The 25025-nt window shown below is 32.1% G+C and overlaps 1 protein-coding gene across 1 annotated transcript in view; it reads right to left on the bottom strand.

The window, feature by feature from the left end:
• Nucleotides 1-25025, bottom strand: part of LOC149796368 (uncharacterized) — a 287440-nt gene that overhangs the window by 119092 nt on the left and 143323 nt on the right. The window contains exons 25-28 of the mRNA XM_089961040.1: nucleotides 11259-11437; nucleotides 9322-9468; nucleotides 7960-8098; nucleotides 4069-4223 (exon numbers count right to left, since the gene is read on the bottom strand). Of these exons, the coding sequence (XP_089817166.1) occupies nucleotides 4069-4223; nucleotides 7960-8098; nucleotides 9322-9468; nucleotides 11259-11437 (620 nt within the window). The remainder of the gene's footprint in view (nucleotides 1-4068; nucleotides 4224-7959; nucleotides 8099-9321; nucleotides 9469-11258; nucleotides 11438-25025) is intronic.

Raw genomic sequence — 25025 nt, 5'->3', positions numbered from 1 at the left:
AAACATAAATAAAAACAAAGTAAACAAAAAATCTCTCCCAAACTGAAATTTTAATTTGGTCCCAACATTTCAGCCTTGAGTGTTAGTACACTGAAGAAACAAGAGACCCTAATGACCCTCAGATCACTTATATGACTGACATCTGCCTAACAGCCATGTTTTTGAGCCACACAATCTGGTCTGTATGATGCTTTAAATTTAAATTTTTCAGTGCTGTTGATTCCATATCTTATGAAAACAAAATTTTCAAGGTTCCTGAAGTTGTTGTATTTTGATCCATATCATATTACACATCAGCATTATTTATCCAATATTGAGAGATCCCAATGCCAGGATATCAAAGTGGGTCACACTTTGTTCACAGCCTTTTAAAAAAAATAAAGATGTACAAATAGTTGTAATGGCAGGTAGATTTAAAAATGAAATGAGATCTATTAAAATAATCTGAAAGATGTTCAAGCTAGGGAATTTTTTTGTCATATTTGGTCCTTGAAGAGACGATTTTCTATTTTTAGTAGCAGCAGCCATATTTGATGACAGATTGGCATTATCTGCACATATATGAAAGGTATTCATGTCCAGTTGCTTTCTGTAAAATTGGTCAAACTCATTCATTGGTTTTGGAAAAGAAGACATTCAAAGGTTTCTCTTTTTTGAATAACAGGGGTTATATCTGACCAAAGATTGCCATCATTTGTATTGATTTAAAAGGACTTTATGTCAGGATATTTTCTGTCACATTTTATTAAATTATAATCAGCATTTCTTTAAAACATGTTTTATTTTCATAAAAATTTCTATTTAGTAATTGCTGCTGTATTTGTCTGCAAATCAATATCATTTGGATAGATGTAAATGGTCTTTAAGAGTAGTAAATGGGGACAATATGGCCTATATGTACGATGCTCCATGTCAAGATTGGCTCAGTTTTGTAGCAGTCTTGAATAAGTTGTTCAAAGGTATTCTATATTTAGCAACAGAAACTTACACAAAGACAGTTTGATATATTTTGTAAGACTTTGAATAAGTTTCATGCCTGGATGCTTCCTGTCAAACTAGATCAAATTATATTCAGCAATTATGAAGAGGACGTTGTTTTACAAGTTTTTCTATTTTTAGCAACAGTGACCATATTTAATGCTGCTTGGTGCCCTTTATACACACTTAAAAGTTCTTTCTTCCAGAATGATTTATGCCAAATCAGGTCTAACTATTCGTGGTTTAAGAGCAGTCTTTTAAAAGTTTTCTATTTTTAGTAACAGTGGCCATCTTTTGTATTATTTGAAAATCATTCAAGCAAGAACACTTAATGTCAAATTTGGACAGATTAATTTAAGTGATTATTGAAGGTTCTTTTGCTTTTAGTAACAGCAATGAATGCTGAATCAAAATCATTTCTACAAACATTTAGTAACAGCAATGAATGATGAATCAAAATCATTTCTACAAACTTTTAGTAACAGCAATGAATGCTGAATCAAAATCATTTCTACAAACATTTAGTAACAGCAATGAATGCTGAATCAAAATCATTTCTACAAACATTTAGTAACAGCAATGAATGCTGAATCAAAATCATTTCTACAAATATTTAGTAACAGCAATGAATGATGAATCAAAATCATTTCTACAAACATTTAGTAACAGCAATGAATGCTGAATCAAAATCATTTCTACAAACTTTAAATGTCTTTACTCAAAGATGATTTCTGTTAAATTTGGTGAAATTCTATTCAGTGGTTTGGAAAACATCTGAAGCTGTTTAAGGCTCTATCTAATTTTAGTTATGGTGATCATAATGCATCATTTCAATGGTCTTCATAATGCTTTTAGTCAAATTTTATCCAACACTATTCGTCCAATTTTTAAGACACCAATTAAAAGCTTTTTCTACCTTTTGTAATGGAAGCCATATCTGATTGCAAAATGGCATCATTTGCATAAACCTGAAAGCCCTCCACACTGATAAACTTCATGTTCGATAGCAATTAAGCACTTTTTATATAATTTTTTAAGTTCTTCATGCATGGATGCTTTCTATCTTTCAATTCTGTTCAGCCATTATAGAGAAGAAGTCACCTAAAGGCTGTATCTATTTTTAGTAATAGCAGCCATATTTTCATTTGAACAAACTTTAAAGGAATTTATACCAGGGTACATGTTTTCAAGTTTCGCAGAAATTGGTAAGGAGGTTTGTGAGAAGTTGAAAATAGCAAATGTTGAAGACCATCGACAAGTGTTTCTATTTTTTGTAATGTATATGCCAATACAGAGGGTCTGCAGCGTAGATGCCAATAACAAGGGTCTCTGTGAAGATAAGAATACTAAGGATCTGCAGTGTATTTGCCAATAACAAGGGTCTACAGTGTAGATGCCAATACAGAGTCTGCAGCATATATGCCAATAGAGAGAGTATATAGTGTAGATGCCAATAAAGAGGGTCTGCAGTGTAGATGCCAATACAGAGAGTCTACAGTTTATATGAAAATAAAGAGTCTGCAGTGTAGATGCCAATACAGAGTCTGCAGTGTAGATGCCAATACAGAGAGAGTATATAGTGTAGATGCCAATAAAGAGGGTCTGCATTGTAGATGCCAATACAGAGAGTCTACAGTTTATATGAAAATACAGAGTCTGCAGTGTAGATGCCAATACAGAGAGTCTACAATTTATATGAAAATACAGAGTCTGCAGTGTAGATGCCAATACAGAGAGTCTACAGTTTATATGAAAATACAGTCTGCAGTGTAGATGCCAATACAGAGAGTCTACAGTTTATATGAAAATACAGAGTCTGCAGTGTAGATGCCAATACAGAGAGTCTACAGTTTATATGAAAATACAGAGTCTGCAGTGTAGATGCCAATAGAGAGTCTGCAGTGTAGATGCCAATACAAAGAGTCTACAGTTTATATGAAAATATAGAGTCTGCAGTGTAGATGCCAATACAGAGTCTGCAGTGTAGATGCCAATACAAAGAGTGTACAGTGTAGATATCAATATAGAGTATACAATGTAGATGTCAATACAGAGGGTCTACAGTGTAGATGTCAATACAGAGAGTCTAAGTGTAGATGCTAATACAGAAGGTCTACAGTGTAGATGCCAATACAGAGAATATGCAGTATAGATGCCAATATAGAGAGTCTACAGTGTAGGTGCCAATACAGAGCTTCTGCAGTGTAGATGCCAATACAGAGAATATGCAGTATAGATGCCAATATAAAGAGTCTACAGTGTAGATGCCAATACCGAGAGTCTGCAGCATAGATGGCGATATAGTGCCTGCAGTGTTGATGCCAATATAGAGGATTTGTAGTGTAGATGCCAATATAGCCTACATTGTAGATGCCAATATAGATTCTGTAGTGCAGATGCCATTAGAGAGTCTGCAGTGCAGATGCCAATTTAGAGAGTCTACAGTGTAGATGCCAATACAGTCTACAGTGTAGATGCAATATACAGTCTGCAGTGTAGATGCCAATATAGTCTACAGTGTAAATGCCAATACAGTCTGCAGTGTGGATATCAATACAGAGGGTCTACAGTGTAGATGTCAATACAGAGTCTACAGTGTAGATGCCAATACAGTCTACAGTGTAGATGCAATATACAGTCTGCAGTGTAGATGCCAATATAGTGTACAGTGTAAATGTCAATACAGTCTGCAGTGTAGATATCAATACAGAGGGTCTACAGTGTAGATGCCAATACAGAGGGTCTGCAGCATAGATGCCAATATATAAGATCTGTAGTGTAGATGCCAATACAGTGTGTCTGCAGTGTAGATACCAATATAGAGGGCATGTAGCGTATATGCAAATATAGAGGATTTGCATTGTAGATGCCAATACAGAGTGTCTGCAGTGAAACAATGAAACAAATGAATTTGTTTACCTCTGTCAACATGGACATTACTACAAAAAATCCAACACTGACAGGCCTTGTGCAGCAACCAGATATGTCCTGTAAATGGTGCAGAAATTGTAATGTATGGTACTAACAATGAAAGGTCTGAAACCTGTCAATGATTCAGTCCAATATCATGTGACTGCAAATAATAAATACCTGCACTCCAGCATAGTAGTATCCCTTGTTAAAGCAGTGATTAATACACATTGGTGGCCACATTCCAACACTGGGGTCTGTAAAAGGCTCATAGGGGAGATCTGGATCATGTGGATCATCTGCGAAGCAATCGATTCTCATTCCAGAATCAGCCCCTGAAAATCAGGTACAGGCCTTTTCTATCTTTTTTTTTAAGCAAGCATGTCAACAAATGAAATGTCTTAAATTCATAATGATTCATTTAAAGCAGGGGTCTCAAACGCATGGCCCACCAAGCCATATCCTGTGGCCCGCAAAATGATAGATGTTACAAGGTGTCATGAAAGATAACAAAGGTGGTACAGTCCTTGGGTCATTGAAAATGCCCTCATGCAGCCCTTAAGGGTGGCTTGAGTTTGAGACCCCTTATTTAAAGAATGAAGAAATTTCATCAATGGATTTAAGCAATTTATGTAAAAATTAATTTTGTTTTTGAAACAAAACCATAAATCAGATCTTCTATCACTGCGGCATTGACCCCAAGATCATAAGGGCATGCAAGCATGTTGTAGGAATTAACTGTCTTACCTTCATAATGATAATTAATATCTATCTGAGTAGATTTAAAAATATTATCAAAAATGTTATATTTGTAATTTTGCAAAACTAATGTAGATGTTCCTTGTATCATTAGATAATTAAGTAATTCTAATAAAATCATGTCACTTTGTACCATAGAGTAATTCTATTAAAATCATGTACACTTTGTACCATAGAGTAGTTCTATTAAAATCATGTGCACTTTGTACCATAGAGTAAGTCTATTAAAATCATGTTCACTTTGTACCAAGGAGTAATTCTTTTAAAATCATGTTCACTTTTGTATCATGGAGTAATTCTATTAAAATCATGCTCACTGTACCATGGAGTAATTCTATTAAAATCATGCTCAATGTACCATGGAGTAATTCTATTAAAATCATGTTCACTTTGTACCAAGGAGTAATTCTTTTAAAATCATGTTCACTTTTGTATCATGGAGTAATTCTATTAAAATCATGTTCACTGTACCATGGAGTAATTCTATTAAAATCATGTTCACTGTACTATGGATTCGTTCTTTTAAAATCATGTTCACTTTGTACCATGCATTAATTCTACAAATCAGATACACTTTATCCTATTAAAATCAGACACAGTGTAACAGTAAGTAATCCTTTTAAAATCAAGTACATTTTGTACCATGAAGTAATTATATTTAAATCAGATACACTTGGTATCATGAAATGATTATATTAAAATCAGATACATTTTGTACCTTGGAGTAATTCTATTAAAATCTGACACACTTTGTACCATGAAGCAATTCTATTAAAATCAGATACATTTTGTACCATGGAGTAATTCTATTAAAATCAGATATGCTTTGTACCATCGAGGAATTAAATTAAAATCATATAAACTTTGTACCATGGAGTAACCCTATTAAAATAACTTCTCACAGTGATCGTATTTGAATGGTGATTGTAAATTCCAGAACTTCATATTAAGTGCCATGTCTGGGTGACATTTCAACTGAATTTAGACCAACCAATAACATAAAGTGCCTTGAAAATAACTGAATTAATCAGATTTATCCAACTGCAAGATCTGCATTCAATGATGGTAACCCCAATGGATCTTTAAAAAGCTAGTATTACCAGTCTGGCTTAAAGAATTAAAAAAAAGAAATGCAATTAAAAGTACATTTCTCAAATCTGAATTATTGAATTTAAACAATGAACTGACCAAGTCTGGCTCATTGAATTAAAACAAGGGAGTTCCAAAGTCTGGCTCATTGAATTAAAATAAGGGAGTTCCAAAGTCTGGCTAATTGAATTAAAATCAGGGAGTTCCAAAGTCTGGCTAATTGAATTAAAATAAGGGAGTTCCAAAGTCTGGCATATTGAATTTAAATATGGGAGTTCCAAAGTCTGGTTTATTGAAATAACATAAGTGAATATGTTAACCCTTCACTTACAAGTGCATTGGATGTTTACAGTAAACAGCCATTCCATGCTGGTTTTCAAAGCATCCCTTTCAGGGAAATTCCCTATATTCCCTTCAGGGAAAATCCCCTATTAAAGGAAAATCCCCTATTAAAAACTGTAATTTTGTGGATTTTGACCATGATGTCGCATGATGTGGTTTCTATTTGTGATATTCTTAATCTGCTATTTAAAGTAACTGGACTGGATTCTCCACCATCCAAAATGGAGGTCATAAACATTAATTCATGTAGGCAACACTGACTTTGATATCCATGTAGGTAACACTGACTTTGATATCCATGTAGGCAACACTGACTTTGATATCCATCTAGGCAACACTGACTTTGATATCCATGTAGGTAACACTGACTTTGACAAAGGGGTAGGTACAATGAGGATTCTTTTTGGCTCAAAAATTCACAAATTTTCAAAAACATAATTGTTCTGATGAAAAATGTATCAACATTTGAAAAACTTAAAATTGCAATTGATTTTTAAAAACTGTTTGATATGATATCATAGGCATTTGCTGATGACATCACATTTGACTGCAAAATGGCTATTTTTAAAAATTAAGGTGAGGTGGTCCATATGCAAGAACCAAATTCATATTTTTACCAAATACAAAGGTATGTGTGAACAACTTTTTATTAAACTATCATTTTGGTTGCTGCATGTGGACCATGTTAAAAACAATCAAATTTGAAAGCATCAGTGTTCATTGTTACCTTGCATAATTACAATGGTCAAGTATTAACTACATCTAACTGACGTTTCTGCTACACTTCTTTACACAACGTACAATCAATACTCTTGTGTTATCTTGACCTCATGCAGTTGATTTCACCTAAAACGACCTTGTGAAAGAATTCTTACAATGGAGTATAAATGCTCTTTTAAAATAGTACCAACCATTGAAATAAACCATTGAACTTCAAGTCTCAAACGACTTATATAAAAGATGATACATAGCTCTGTTACAGAGAAAATATAGGTTTCTTGCTTGAAAATATAGAGATTCAGCTCTGCTGTCCATTCAATACATATATTTTCTACAAAAGATATCTTCATGGCATGTAATCAACTTGCTTGGGTTCAGCCATTTTCCACCAATATATTTATTCAGCATCATATCAAGGCAGGCTGGGTCTGCATGACAAGCCAACAACCAAAGCATTTGTGTAAAATTTGTAATCTTCAACCCAAAATCAAAAGGAGATGGATGACAAGCACATCATAGAATGAATGGTCTTTGCCTCATAACGCTTAAATCTATAAACAAACTCCATCAAGGGGTTTAACAAACATAATCAAATGAAAAAATGTAGCTCAAACCCTAGTACAAATATCTTAATACATTAACGAACTATAAGATAATTATGCTCTGAGTAAGAGAAAATTCTAATAATCATGAATTATCCAGAACAAGGAACAACCCTTTCAGTTCTAATACAAATGTTGAATGACTGTGGTCTTGATATTAATTTGGAATTATAGTTAATTCAGACAAGGACTTTTTAGATTATATTATTGTGATACATCAAAAGACTGTTAACACATCACCACAATCCAGGCCACTGGCACAGTAACACTTTCAAGACTACAGGCACATCAACACATTCAATATTGGAATTTATTTGAAATACCTCTGGAATTCAACTGGAACTTCATAGATTTGGACTTGTGATAGAACCTTTAAGATTTTCTATGATTTAGTTCACAATATTCTTTTTAAATTTTCACTTTGTATTCTAGGGAAATAATTTATTTGTTGAATTTTACAAAACTTGTTGGTTTTTGCTCTTTTCTGCCACTATGTTTAAGACCATAGAATAATTAACAAACCAATATATCTGTAAATGAAAAAAAAAAATTTTATTACCTGGACAACCATAGAGTTCCCATCTCAATGCTATTTTGGTTTGATATCCTTGTGGCCACAGCCGAACATAGCGAGCAATAAATGGGATCAGAAGGAAATTTTTACGCACTGTATTCCTATCCCAATTGGCCAGGAACATCTAAAAAGCACAGTAATTTCAAATTTCAAAATAAAAACAAACCTGGGCTGTTTTTAATGATGGGAAGTTTTACAACTAAAAGCAAAGGTTACTGTGGCATTACTGGATGGCCTATATCCTTTAGAAAATTAAATCACAGTAAAAAGTAGAATCCAGATCCAAACAGCAATATATAACACAGTACAACTAACTAGTCATTGATTTGACACCACATGAACTCAAACATTTTAATTTTGCAACCTCAAAAACAACATTTTTGCAGTCATTATTGATTAGTATACATTCGTTTCTGTCTCATCAAAGTAGTCACATAAAATATACTATGTTCCAGTGTTGACTGCTCTAAAGTCTGACTATACCAACCCATTTGTTTGTATGCCCCTACCAATTTCAATAATAGAAACCTTTGATGTGATAACAGTGCACGGAACTGAGTCAATTCATTCAATGATTTATAATTTCTAACGTGACTGTGAGTAGAGTGGCCCTAACCTTATCATCATCTGCACGTTTCATGCTTAACAGAAGTTTTCAATATAATAGACGTACATGCTTGAGATCCGTTTCTAGTTCCTGGACAAGTCCATTTTCAGCAAAGGGGTGTGTGCACAACTACAGATGTACATACATAAGTTGTCTGCTTCCAATATTTACAATGTCGAATCAAGCAAAGGAAAAGAATGACAACAACAAATTTGCCTTTCACGAGGATTTAACAAGTTGTTTAATTTTTATGTTCATGTGTGCAAAGGGATATAATTCCAAACTCTTAATGTTATGTAATTTATGGAATTATCTAGCAGTCACCAAACAGGATGAACTACGTCATTATGTTGTCTGATGGAAATAAACTAGCCCATAGTGTCCTCAGTATGGCACCATGTTATTATGGAAAGTCTGTTAAGCCTGAAAGGTGCAGGGGATGCCAGCATTTGTGCCATTCTGGTCACAGTCAGGTTAGAAATTATAAATGAATGATTTAGTTGACTCAGTTCTGTGCACTTTTTATCACATTAAACATTTTTGTTATTGAAATTGGCAGTGGATTTATAGTCTGACTATAGACATTCAAACCTGTATCAGATTATCCACCACTTTACAGTGAGTACAGTATAATTTATTCTCAGCCACAGCAACATTCATAAAACATAAGGGTTTTGACCTGTTGTCTAAAGAAAGAAACGAAAGAAGAAGTAAGCAATTCATCAAGAGTATATGCTTGCCCTTGGAGATCTGTCCAGCTCCAGGTATGGGTACCATGTCTTCCCATCATTGGAATAGCTCAACTGATAACTCTTGACCCAGCTTTCACTGTCGAATGCTCCTTGCGTGGCCACCGCTGTCACCTGAATCATGTAACCCAGGTCAGCCTGAAACGTATATGCAACTTGTACTCTTACTAAAATTCTAAAACAAATATACACATCATTTTATTTTGACTATCCATACTACACTGCTGTCCAATCACAATATTTAATACACTGTTCAAAATAAATTAGAATTCATTCATACCACACACCTGTCGAATCATAATATCTAATACATTGTACAAATAAATTAATATCCAAACATACCACACACTGACCCAATCACAATGTCTAATGCATTGTGCAAAATAAATTAGTATCCATCTCTCAATTAAAAAAAACAGTGTATCCCCAGCCCTTCACTATAAAACCCTTCAGCATAAACGCAGCCATTCATTTCACAACCATTCAGCATATCCCCATCCATTCACCTTTTAGTATATCCCCACTCCTCACTATAAAACCCTTCAGTATATTCCCAACCTCTCACTATAAAATCTTTCTGCATATCCCCACTTATCACTATAAAACCTTTCAGTATATCCCAGCCCCTCATTATAAACCCTTCAGCATTTCCCCAGCCCCTGCTAAAATAAAACCTTCAGTGTATTCCCAACCTGTCTCTATAAAACCCTTCAGCATATTCCCAGCAGTCACTAAAAACCCTTCAACATATCCCAGCCCTCTTAATAAAACCCTTCAGCATACCCCTACTCCCTCACTATAAAACCATTCAGTATATTCCCAACCTCTCACTATGAAACCCTTCAGTTTATTCCCATCCTCTCACTAAAAACTTTTCAGCATATCCCAGCCCCTCATTATAACCCCTTCAGCATTTACCCAGCCCTCACTATAAAACCCTTCAATATACCCCATACCCTCATCATAAAACCTTTCAGTATATCCCAAGCTCCTCACTATAAAACAAGTCAGCATATCCCATCCCTCTCTGTAAAACCCTTCAGTATATCCCCATCCCTCCCTATAAAACCCTTCAGTGTATATACAAAGCGCCTCAATAAAATCCTTTAGTATATCACCAACCCCTCAATATAAAATCCTTCAGTATATCCCCAGCCCCTCCTGTAATGTTTGTATGGTTATGAATCCTATTAAATTAATTAAATTTTAATTATTATCAATTAATTTGATTCATTAAATTTTAATTCTTAACTAATGAAAGTAATGTAAATTATTATTCCACATAACTCTATTTTTGTGTTTTCATGCTTTATTGTGACATGACATTGACGGAGATACCGCAATATTGGTTGCCTTGTATATAATGGAGTCATTTTCATGTCTTTGTTTATTGGAATATACCTCAATGTTTGTTGCCTTGCATATAATGGAGCCACTTTCACATTTTTGTTTATTGGAATATACCTCAGTGCTGGTTGCCTTGCATATAATGGGGTCATTTTCATGTCTTTGTGTATTGGAACATACCTAAGTGTTGGTTGTCTTGTGCATAACAGGGACTTTTTCATGTCTGTTTATTGGAATATACCTTAATGTTGGTTGCCTTGCATATAACGGGGTCATTTTCACATATTTTATTATTGGAACATACCTTAATGTAAAGTGGCTTTACTTAAAATGGGTCACTTTCTGACATCATTTGTTAGAACATACCTCAGTGTAAGGTGTCCTCATTTTAAAAAGGCCACTATCTTGTCTTCATTTTTTGGAACATACCTCAGTGTAGAGTGGCCACACTTGTAATAGGGTCACTATCATGACTTCATTAAAAGTCTTATCAGGACAAAGCATGATATCTGATCAATTTCATGAAATGCTAAGATTTCAGAAGAATTCATCACATGGATACAATTGTAAATGTACTCTACCTGTATATACTGAAAATGATCATTGTACTTGGGGGCCCATGCACCAGCATAGATTCCGTCTGAAGGTTGGTTGAGTCGACTGCGAAATGGCCCATGTTCATTGTCCATGGATGAGGAAGCATTCAGCTTATCATCTGTCACTTTGTGCTCCCCATTTAACAATGGAATGCCTTTACAACCTGTATTGAGCAGGAATACATCATCAGCTTTTTGAAAAATTTGAACTGATTCAATACAACTCACAGGAACTAATTTTAACTGATTCAATACAACTCACATGAAACTAATTTGAACTGATTCAATACAACTCACATGGAACTAATTTGAACTGATTCAATACAACTCACATGGAACTAATTTGAACTGATTCAATACAACTCACATGGAACTAATTTGAACTGATTCAATACAACTCACATGGAACTAATTTACACTGATTCAATACAACTCACATGGAACTAATTTACATTGATTCAATACAACTCACATGGAACTCATTTGAACTGATTCAATACAACTCACATGGAACTAATTTAAACTGAAACTGATTCAATACAACTCACATGGAACTAATTTGAACTGATTCAATACAACTCACATGGAACTAATTTAAACTGATTCAATACAACTCACATGGAACTAATTTGAACTGATTCAATACAACTCACATGGAACTAATTTGAACTAATTAATACAACTCACATGGAACTAATTTAAACTGATTCAATAAAACTCACATGGAACTAATTTGAACTGATTCAATACAACTCACATGGAACTAATTTAAACTGATTCAATACAACTCACATGGAACTAATTTGAACTAATTAATACAACTCACAAGGAACTAATTTAAACTGATTCAATACAATTCACATGGAACTAATCTGAACTGATTCAATACAACTCACATGGAACTAATTTGAACTACTTAATACAACTCACATGGAACTAATTTAAACTGATTCAATAAAACTCACATGGAACTAATTTGAACTGATTCAATACAACTCACATGGAACTAATTTAAACTGATTCAAAACAACTCACATGGAACTAATTTAAACTGATTCAATACAATTCACATGGAACTAATTTAAACTGATTCAATACAACTCACATGGAACTAATTTAAACTGATTCAATACAACTCACATGGAACTAATTTAAAGTGATTCAGTAAAACTCACATGGAACTAATCTGAACTGATACAATACAACTCACATGGAACTAATCTGAACTGATTCAATACAACTCACATGGAACTAATTTAAACTGATTCAATACAACTCACATGGAATTAATTTGACTGATTCAATACAACTCACATGGACCTAATTTGAACTAATTAATACAACTCACATGGAACTAATTTAAACTGATTCAATACAACTCACATGGAACTAATTTGAACTGATTCAATACAACTCACATGGAACTAATTTGAACTGATTCAATACAACTCACATGGAACTAATTTGAACTAATTAATACAACTCACATGGAACTAATTTAAACTGATTCAATACAACTCACATGGAACTAATTTAAAGTGATTCAATACAACTCACATGGAACTTATTTAAACTGATTCAATACAACTCACATGGAACTAATTTACACTGATTCAGTACAACTCACATGGAACTAATTTACACTGATTCAATACAACTCACATGGAACTAATTTAAACTGATTCAATACAACTCACATGGAACTAATTTAAACTGATTCAATACAACTCACATGGAACTAATTTGAACTGATTCAATACAACTCACATGGACCTAATTTGAACTAATTAATACAACTCACATGGAACTAATTTAAACTGATTCAATACAACTCACATGGAACTAATTTGAACTGATTCAATACAACTCACATGGAACTAATTTAAACTGATTCAATACAACTCACATGGAACTAATTTGAACTGATTCAATACAATTCACATGGAACTAATTTGAACTGATTCAATACAACTCACATGGAACTAATTTAAACTGATTCAATACAACTCACATGGAACTAATTTGAACTGATTCAATACAACTCACATGGACCTAATTTGAACTAATTAATACAACTCACATGGAACTAATTTAAACTGATTCAATACAATTCACATGGAACTAATTTACACTGATTCAATACAACTCACATGGAACTAATTTGAACTGATTCAATACAACTCACATGGAACTTATTTAAACTGATTCAATACAACTCACATGGAATTCATTTGAACTGATTCAATACAACTCACATGGAACTCATTTGAACTGATTCAATACAACTCACATGGAACTAATTTAAAGTGATTCAATACAACTCACATGGAACTAATTTGAACTGATTCAATAAAACTCACATGGAACTAATTTAAAGTGATTCAATACAACTCACATGGAACTAATTTAAAGTGATTCAATACAACTCACATGGAACTCATTAGAACTGATTCAATACAACTCACATGGAACTAACTTGAACTGATTCAATACAACTCACATGGAATTAATTTGAACCGATTCAATAAAACTCACATGGAACTAATTTAAACTGATTCAATACAACTCACATGGAACTAATCTGAACTGATTCAATACAACTCACATGGAACTAATTTAAAGTGATTCAATACAACTCACATGGAACTCATTTGAACTGATTCAATACAATTCACATGGAACTAATTTGAACTGATTCAATACAACTCACATGAAACTAATTTGAACTGATTCAATACAACTCACATGGAACTAATTTAAACTGATTCAATAAAACTCACATGGAACTAATTTAAACTGATTCAATACAATTCACATGGAACTAATTTGAACTGATTCAATACAACTCACATGGAACTCGTTTGAACTGATTCAATACAACTCACATGGAACTTATTTAAACTGATTCAATACAACTCACATGGAATTCATTTGAACTGATTCAATACAACTCACATGGAACTCATTTGAACTGATTCAATACAACTCACATGGAACTAATTTACACTGATTCAATACAACTCACATGGAACTAATTTAAAGTGATTCAATACAACTCACATGGAACTAATTTGAACTGATTCAATAAAACTCACATGGAACTAATTTAAAGTGATTCAATACAACTCACATGGAACTAATTTAAAGTGATTCAATACAACTCACATGGAACTCATTAGAACTGATTCAATACAACTCACATGGAACTAACTTGAACTGATTCAATACAACTCACATGGAACTAATTTGAACTGATTCAATAAAACTCACATGGAACTAATTTAAACTGATTAAATACAACTCACATGGAACTAATTTAAACTGATTCAATACAACTCACATGGAACTAATCTGAACTGATTCAATACAACTCACATGGAACTAATTTAAACTGATTCAATACAACTCACATGGAACTCATTTGAACTGATTCAATACAATTCACATGGAACTAATTTGAACTGATTCAATACAACTCACATGAAACTAATTTGAACTGATTCAATACAACTCACAAGGAACTAATTTAAACTGATTCAATACAACTCACATGGAACTTATTTGAACTGATTCAATACAATTCACATGGAACTAATCTGAACTGATTCAATACAACTCACATGGAACTCATTTGAACTGATTCAATACAACTCACATGGAACTAATTTGAACTGATTCAATACAATTCACATGGAACTAATTTGAACTGATTCAATACAACTCACATGGAACTAATTTAAACTGATTCAATACAACTCACATGGAACTAATTTGAACTGATTCAATACAACTCACATGGACCTAATTTGAACTAATTAATACTACTCACATGGAACTAATTTGAACTGATTCAATACAACTCACATGGAACTAATTTAAACTGATTCAATACAACTCACATGGAACTAATTTGAACTGATTCAATAAAACTCACATGGAACTAATTTAAACTGATTCAGTACAACTCACATGGAACTAATTTAAAGTGATTCAATACAACTCACATGGAACTCATTAGAACTGATTCAATACAATTCACATGGAACTAATTTGAACTGATTCAATACAACTCACATGGAACTAATTTGAACTGATTCAATACAACTCACATGGAACTAATTTGAACTGATTCAATACAACTCACATGGAACTAATTTACACTGATTCAGTACAACTCACATGGAACTAATTTACATTGATTCAATACAACTCACATGGAACTCATTTGAACTGATTCAATACAACTCACATGGAACTAATTTAAACTGAAACTGATTCAATACAACTCACATGGAACTAATTTGAACTGATTCAATACAACTCACATGGAACTAATTTAAACTGATTCAATACAACTCACATGGAACTAATTTGAACTGATTCAATACAACTCACATGGAACTTATTTGAACTGATTCAATACAACTCACATGGAACTAATTTGAACTAATTAATACAACTCACATGGAACTAATTTAAACTGATTCAATAAAACTCACATGGAACTAATTTGAACTGATTCAATACAACTCACATGGAACTAATTTGAACTAATTAATACAACTCACATGGAACTAATTTAAACTGATTCAATAAAACTCACATGGAACTAATTTACACTGATTCAGTACAACTCACATGGAACTAATTTGAACTAATTAATACAACTCACATGGAACTAATTTAAACTGATTCAATAAAACTCACATGGAACTAAGTTGAACTGATTCAATACAACTCACATGGAACTAATTTAAACTGATTCAATACAACTCACATGGAACTAATTTAAACTGATTCAATACAACTCACATGGAACTAATTTAAACTGATTCAATACAACTCACATGGAACTAATTTAAACTGATTCAATACAACTCACATGGAACTAATTTAAAGTGATTCAGTAAAACTCATATGGAACTAATCTGAACTGATTCAATACAACTCACATAGAACTAATCTGAATTGATTCAATACAACTCACATGGAACTAATTTAAACTGATTCAATACAACTCACATGGAATTAATTTGACTGATTCAATACAACTCACATGGACCTAATTTGAACTAATTAATACAACTCACATGGAACTAATTTAAACTGATTCAATACAACTCACATGGAACTAATTTGAACTGATTCAATACAACTCACATGGAACTAATTTGAACTGATTCAATACAACTCACATGGAACTAATTTGAACTAATTAATACAACTCACATGGAACTAATTTAAACTGATTCAATACAACTCACATGGAACTAATTTAAAGTGATTCAATACAACTCACATGGAACTTATTTAAACTGATTCAATACAACTCACATGGAACTAATTTACACTGATTCAGTACAACTCACATGGAACTAATTTACACTGATTCAATACAACTCACATGGAACTAATTTACACTGATTCAATACAACTCACATGGAACTAATTTAAACTGATTCAATACAACTCACATGGAACTAATTTGAACTGATTCAATACAACTCACATGGACCTAATTTGAACTAATTAATACAACTCACATGGAACTAATTTAAACTGATTCAATACAACTCACATGGAACTAATTTGAACTGATTCAATACAACTCACATGGAACTAATTTAAACTGATTCAATACAACTCACATGGAACTAATTTGAACTGATTCAATACAATTCACATGGAACTAATTTGAACTGATTCAATACAACTCACATGGAACTAATTTAAACTGATTCAATACAACTCACATGGAACTAATTTGAACTGATTCAATACAACTCACATGGACCTAATTTGAACTAATTAATACAACTCACATGGAACTAATTTAAACTGATTCAATACAATTCACATGGAACTAATTTACACTGATTCAATACAACTCACATGGAACTAATTTGAACTGATTCAATACAACTCACATGGAACTTATTTAAACTGATTCAATACAACTCACATGGAATTCATTTGAACTGATTCAATAAAACTCACATGGAACTAATTTAAAGTGATTCAATACAACTCACATGGAACTAATTTAAAGTGATTCAATACAACTCACATGGAACTCATTAGAACTGATTCAATACAACTCACATGGAACTAACTTGAACTGATTCAATACAACTCACATGGAACTAATTTGAACCGATTCAATGAAACTCACATGGAACTAATTTAAACTGATTCAATACAACTCACATGGAACTAATCTGAACTGATTCAATACAACTCACATGGAACTAATTTAAAGTGATTCAATACAACTCACATGGAACTCATTTGAACTGATTCAATACAACTCACATGGAACTAACTTGAACTGATTCAATACAACTCACATGGAACTAATTTGAACTGATTCAATAAAACTCACATGGAACTAATTTAAACTGATTCAATACAACTCACATGGAACTAATTTAAACTGATTCAATACAACTCACATGGAACTACTCTGAACTGATTCAATACAACTCACATGGAACTAATTTAAAGTGATTCAATACAACTCACATGGAACTCATTTGAACTGATTCAATACAACTCACATGGAACTAATTTGAACTGATTCAATACAACTCACATGAAACTAATTTGAACTAATTCAATACAACTCACATGGAACTAATTTAAACTGATTCAATACAACTCACATGGAACTTATTTGAACTGATTCAATACAATTCACATGGAACTAATCTGAACTGATTCAATACAACTCACATGGAACTCATTTGAACTGATTCAATACAACTCACATGGAACTAATTTGAACTGATTCAATAAAACTCACATGGAACTAATTTAAACTGATTCAATACAACTCACATGGAACTAATTTAAACTGATTCAATACAACTCACATGGAACTAATTTGAACTGATTCAATACAACTCACATGGACCTAATTTGAACTAATTAATACTACTCACATGGAACTAATTTGAACTGATTCAATACAACTCACATGGAACTAATTTAAACTGATTCAATACAACTCACATGGAACTAATTTGAACTGATTCAATAAAACTCACATGGAACTAATTTAAACTGATTCAGTACAACTCACATGGAACTAATTTAAAGTGATTCAATACAACTCACATGGAACTCATTAGAACTGATTCAATACAATTCACATGGAACTAATTTGAACTGATTCAATACAACTCACATGGAACTAATTTGAACTGATTCAATACAACTCACATGGAACTAATTTGAACTGATTCAATACAACTCACATGGAACTAATTTACACTGATTCAGTACAACTCACATGGAACTAATTTACATTGATTCAATACAACTCACATGGAACTCATTTGAACTGATTCAATACAACTCACATGGAACTAATTTAAACTGAAACTGATTCAATACAACTCACATGGAACTAATTTGAACTGATTCAATACAACTCACATGGAACTAATTTAAACTGATTCAATACAACTCACATGGAACTAATTTGAACTGATTCAATACAACTCACATGGAACTTATTTGAACTGATTCAATACAACTCACATGGAACTAATTTGAACTAATTAATACAACTCACATGGAACTAATTTAAACTGATTCAATAAAACTCACATGGAACTAATTTGAACTGATTCAATACAACTCACATGGAACTAATTTGAACTAATTAATACAACTCACATGGAACTAATTTAAACTGATTCAATAAAACTCACATGGAACTAATTTACACTGATTCAGTACAACTCACATGGAACTAATTTGAACTAATTAATACAACTCACATGGAACTAATTTAAACTGATTCAATAAAACTCACATGGAACTAAGTTGAACTGATTCAATACAACTCACATGGAACTAATTTAAACTGATTCAATACAACTCACATGGAACTAATTTAAACTGATTCAATACAACTCACATGGAACTAATTTAAACTGATTCAATACAACTCACATGGAACTAATTTAAACTGATTCAATACAACTCACATGGAACTAATTTAAAGTGATTCAGTAAAACTCACATGGAACTAATCTGAACTGATTCAATACAACTCACATAGAACTAATCTGAATTGATTCAATACAACTCACATGGAACTAATTTAAACTGATTCAATACAACTCACATGGAATTAATTTGACTGATTCAATACAACTCACATGGACCTAATTTGAACTAATTAATACAACTCACATGGAACTAATTTAAACTGATTCAATACAACTCACATGGAACTAATTTGAACTGATTCAATACAACTCACATGGAACTAATTTGAACTGATTCAATACAACTCACATGGAACTAATTTGAACTAATTAATACAACTCACATGGAACTAATTTAAACTGATTCAATACAACTCACATGGAACTAATTTAAAGTGATTCAATACAACTCACATGGAACTTATTTAAACTGATTCAATACAACTCACATGGAACTAATTTACACTGATTCAGTACAACTCACATGGAACTAATTTACACTGATTCAATACAACTCACATGGAACTAATTTACACTGATTCAATACAACTCACATGGAACTAATTTAAACTGATTCAATACAACTCACATGGAACTAATTTGAACTGATTCAATACAACTCACATGGACCTAATTTGAACTAATTAATACAACTCACATGGAACTAATTTAAACTGATTCAATACAACTCACATGGAACTAATTTGAACTGATTCAATACAACTCACATGGAACTAATTTAAACTGATTCAATACAACTCACATGGAACTAATTTGAACTGATTCAATACAACTCACATGGACCTAATTTGAACTAATTAATACAACTCACATGGAACTAATTTAAACTGATTCAATACAATTCACATGGAACTAATTTACACTGATTCAATACAACTCACATGGAACTAATTTGAACTGATTCAATACAACTCACATGGAACTTATTTAAACTGATTCAATACAACTCACATGGAATTCATTTGAACTGATTCAATAAAACTCACATGGAACTAATTTAAAGTGATTCAATACAACTCACATGGAACTAATTTAAAGTGATTCAATACAACTCACATGGAACTCATTAGAACTGATTCAATACAACTCACATGGAACTAACTTGAACTGATTCAATACAACTCACATGGAACTAATTTGAACCGATTCAATGAAACTCACATGGAACTAATTTAAACTGATTCAATACAACTCACATGGAACTAATCTGAACTGATTCAATACAACTCACATGGAACTAATTTAAAGTGATTCAATACAACTCACATGGAACTCATTTGAACTGATTCAATACAACTCACATGGAACTAACTTGAACTGATTCAATACAACTCACATGGAACTAATTTGAACTGATTCAATAAAACTCACATGGAACTAATTTAAACTGATTCAATAAAACTCACATGGAACTAATTTAAACTGATTCAATACAACTCACATGGAACTAATTTAAACTGATTCAATACAACTCACATGGAACTAATCTGAACTGATTCAATACAACTCACATGGAACTAATTTAAAGTGATTCAATACAACTCACATGGAACTCATTTGAACTGATTCAATACAACTCACATGGAACTAATTTGAACTGATTCAATACAACTCACATGAAACTAATTTGAACTAATTCAATACAACTCACATGGAACTAATTTAAACTGATTCAATACAACTCACATGGAACTTATTTGAACTGATTCAATACAATTCACATGGAACTAATCTGAACTGATTCAATACAACTCACATGGAACTCATTTGAACTGATTCAATACAACTCACATGGAACTAATTTGAACTGATTCAATAAAACTCACATGGAACTAATTTAAACTGATTCAATACAACTCACATGGAACTAATTTAAAGTGATTCAATACAACTCACATGGAACTCATTTGAACTGATTCAATACAACTCACATGGAACTAATTTAAACTGATTCAATAAAACTCACATGGAACTAATTTAAACTGATTCAATACAACTCACATGGAACTAATTTACACTGATTCAATACAACTCACATGGAACTAATTTGAACTGATTCAATACAACTCACATGGAACTTATTTAAACTGATTCAATAAAACTCACATGGAACTAATTTGAACTGATTCAATACAACTCACATGGAACTAATTTAAACTGATTCAATACAACTCACATGGAACTTATTTGAACTGATTCAATACAATTCACATGGAACTAATCTGAACTGATTCAATACAACTCACATGGAACTCATTTGAACTGATTCAATACAACTCACATGGAACTAATTTGAACTGATTCAATAAAATTCACATGGAACTAATTTAAACTGATTCAATACAACTCACATGGAACTCATTTGAACTGATTCAATACAACTCACATGGAACTAATTTGAACTGATTCAATACAACTCACATGGAACTAATTTGAACTGATTCAATACAACTCACATGGAACTCATTTGAACTGATTCAATACAACTCACATGGAACTAATCTGAACTGATTCAATACAACTCACATGGAACTAATTTGAACTGATTCAATACAACTCACATGGAACTCATTTGAACTGATTCAATACAACTCACATGGAACTAATTTGAACTGATTCAATACAACTCACATGGAACTAATTTAAGCTGATTCAATACAACTCACATGGAACTAATTTGAACTGATTCAATAAAACTCACATGGAACTAATTTAAACTGATTCAGTACAACTCACATGGAACTAATTTAAAGTGATTCAATACAACTCACATGGAACTCATTAGAACTGATTCAATACAATTCACATGGAACTAATTTGAACTGATTCAATACAACTCACATGGAACTAATTTGAACTGATTCAATACAACTCACATGGAACTAATTTGAACTGATTCAATACAACTCACATGGAACTAATTTGAACTGATTCAATACAACTCACATGGAACTAATTTGAACTGATTCAATAAAACTCACATGGAACTAATTTAAACTGATTCAATACAACTCACATGGAACTAATTTGAACTGATTCAATACAACTCACATGGAACTCATTTGAACTGATTCAATACAACTCACATGGAACTAATTTGAACTGATTCAATAAAACTCACATGGAACTCATTTAAACTGATTCAATACAACTCACATGGAACTAATTTGAACTGATTCAATACAACTCACATGGAACTTATTTAAACTGATTCAATACAACTCACATGGAACTAATTTAAACTGATTCAATACAACTCACATGGAACTAATTTGAACTGATTCAATACAACTCACATGGAACTAATTTGAACTGATTCAATACAACTCACATGGAACTCATTTGAACTGATTCAATACAACTCACATGGAACTAATTTAAAGTGATTCAGTAAAACTCACATGGAACTAATTTAAACTGATTCAATACAACTCACATGGAACTAATCTGAACTGATTCAATACAACTCACATGGAACTAATTTAAACTGATTCAATGCAACTCACATGGAACTCATTTGAACTGATTCAATACAATTCACATGGAACTAATTTGAACTGATTCAATACAACTCACATGGAACTAATTTGAACTGATTCAATACAACTCACATGGAACTAATTTGAACTGATTCAATACAACTCACATGGAACTAATTTGAACTGATTCAATACAACTCACATGGAACTTATTTAAACTGATTCAATACAACTCACATGGAACTAATTTGAACTAATTAATACAACTCACATGGAACTAATTTAAACTGATTCAATACAACTCACATGGAACTAATTTGAACTGATTCAATAAAACTCACATGGAACTAATTTAAACTGATTCAATACAACTCACATGGAACTAATTTGAACTAATTAATACAACTCACATGGAACTAATTTAAACTGATTCAATACAACTCACATGGAACTAGTTTGAACTGATTCAATAAAACTCACATGGAACTAATTTAAACTGATTCAATACAACTCACATGGAACTAATTTAAACTGATTCAATACAACTCACATGGAACTAATTTAAAGTGATTCAATACAACTCACATGGAACTAATTTGAACTGATTCAATACAACTCACATGGAACTAATTTAAACTGATTCAATACAACTCATATGGAACTCATTTGAACTGATTCAATACAACTCACATGGAACTAATTTGAACTAATTAATACAACTCACATGGAACTAATTTAAACTGATTCAATACAACTCACATGGAACTAATTTGAACTGATTCAATACAACTCACATGGAACTAATTTGAACTGATTCAATAAAACTCACATGGAACTAATTTAAACTGATTCAATACAACTCACATGGAACTAATTTACACTGATTCAATAGAACTCACATGGAACTAATTTAAACTGATTCAATACAACTCACATGGAACTAATTTAAACTGATTCAGTACAATTCACATGGAACTAATTTAAAGTGATTCAATACAACTCACATGGAACTAATTTACACTGATTCAATACAACTCACATGGAACTAATTTAAACTGATTCAGTACAATTCACATGGAACTAATTTAAAGTGATTCAATACAACTCACATGGAACTAATTTGAACTGATTCAATACAACTCACATTTAACTAATTTACACTGATTCAATACAACTCACATGGAACTAATTTGAACTGATTCAGTTATCAATGCCCAGACATTGATGCAGTTCTAAATGCTGCTTTGATAGATATTGAATACCAGTATACTTGATATGTTATTTGTGAAATATTGTCCATGGCACCCACTGAATGCAGTTTATAAAAAAAACATATACCATGTACTAAAGTTACTCAAAAAGTTCATATAAAAATATATGACATGTACTAAAATTACTCAAAAAGTTCATATAAAAATATATTCCATGTACTAAAATTACTCAAAAAGTTCATATAAAAATATATGCCATGTACTAAAATTACTCTGAAAGTTTATATAAAAATATATGCCATGTCCTAAAATTACTCAAAAAGTTAATATACAAATGTTGCAAAATTCCAAACTGCATTAACAGGTGACTACTCGACAATGAAAGTGCCTTCCCTGGGCAGAAGTACATTTTACAGTATCAGCTTTTGGTTGAATAATAATAATAATAATAATGATGATTTATTTATAGAGGGGGCCTCATTAGTCAAGGACTATTCTCCCTTGATGCCCTCTTAAGGAGAGTATAACAATGCACATTATAAGAAGATAGCAATAACAACTGTTTATTTTAACAAGTTTAGTATTAAAATACTAAATTCCATTATCTATTAGAAACACATACGTGCTCATGATATCTCTTCTTAAAGACTCAGCAGATTTTACATGTAGTGGAAGCTTATTCCACAGAACTGTACCAGAGCATTGGAAGCACCTTTTAAATTGTTCTGTTCTTGGTTTTGGTGCTAGAAGGTTTCCATGTGATATTGATCTTAACTGGTATTGTGTTGAAAAAAGCCTGAATAAGTCCTGGACATACTCTGGTGCAGTTACATATAGACATTTATATAAAAGAACTGCCTTGTGAAAATATATCCTGTTATATATCATGAACCACTTGAGTTCTGTAAACAATGCTTTTGAGGGATGATCAACAGATGCATCTAAAATTACATGTGCTGCTCATTTCTGAAGTTTATAAATCCAGTCAAGCTCAGATTTTGCAGTTTTCCCATACATCTGAACAATAATCCATTGTTGGAAGAA

The sequence above is a fragment of the Sinohyriopsis cumingii genome, chromosome 6 (genome assembly GCF_028554795.1).
Source record: "Sinohyriopsis cumingii isolate HCF-2022 chromosome 6, ASM2855479v2, whole genome shotgun sequence".
NCBI classification, from domain to species: domain Eukaryota; kingdom Metazoa; phylum Mollusca; class Bivalvia; order Unionida; family Unionidae; genus Sinohyriopsis; species Sinohyriopsis cumingii.
Note: the sequence above shows the minus strand (reverse complement) of the source record. Positions and strands in the feature narration are given on the sequence as shown.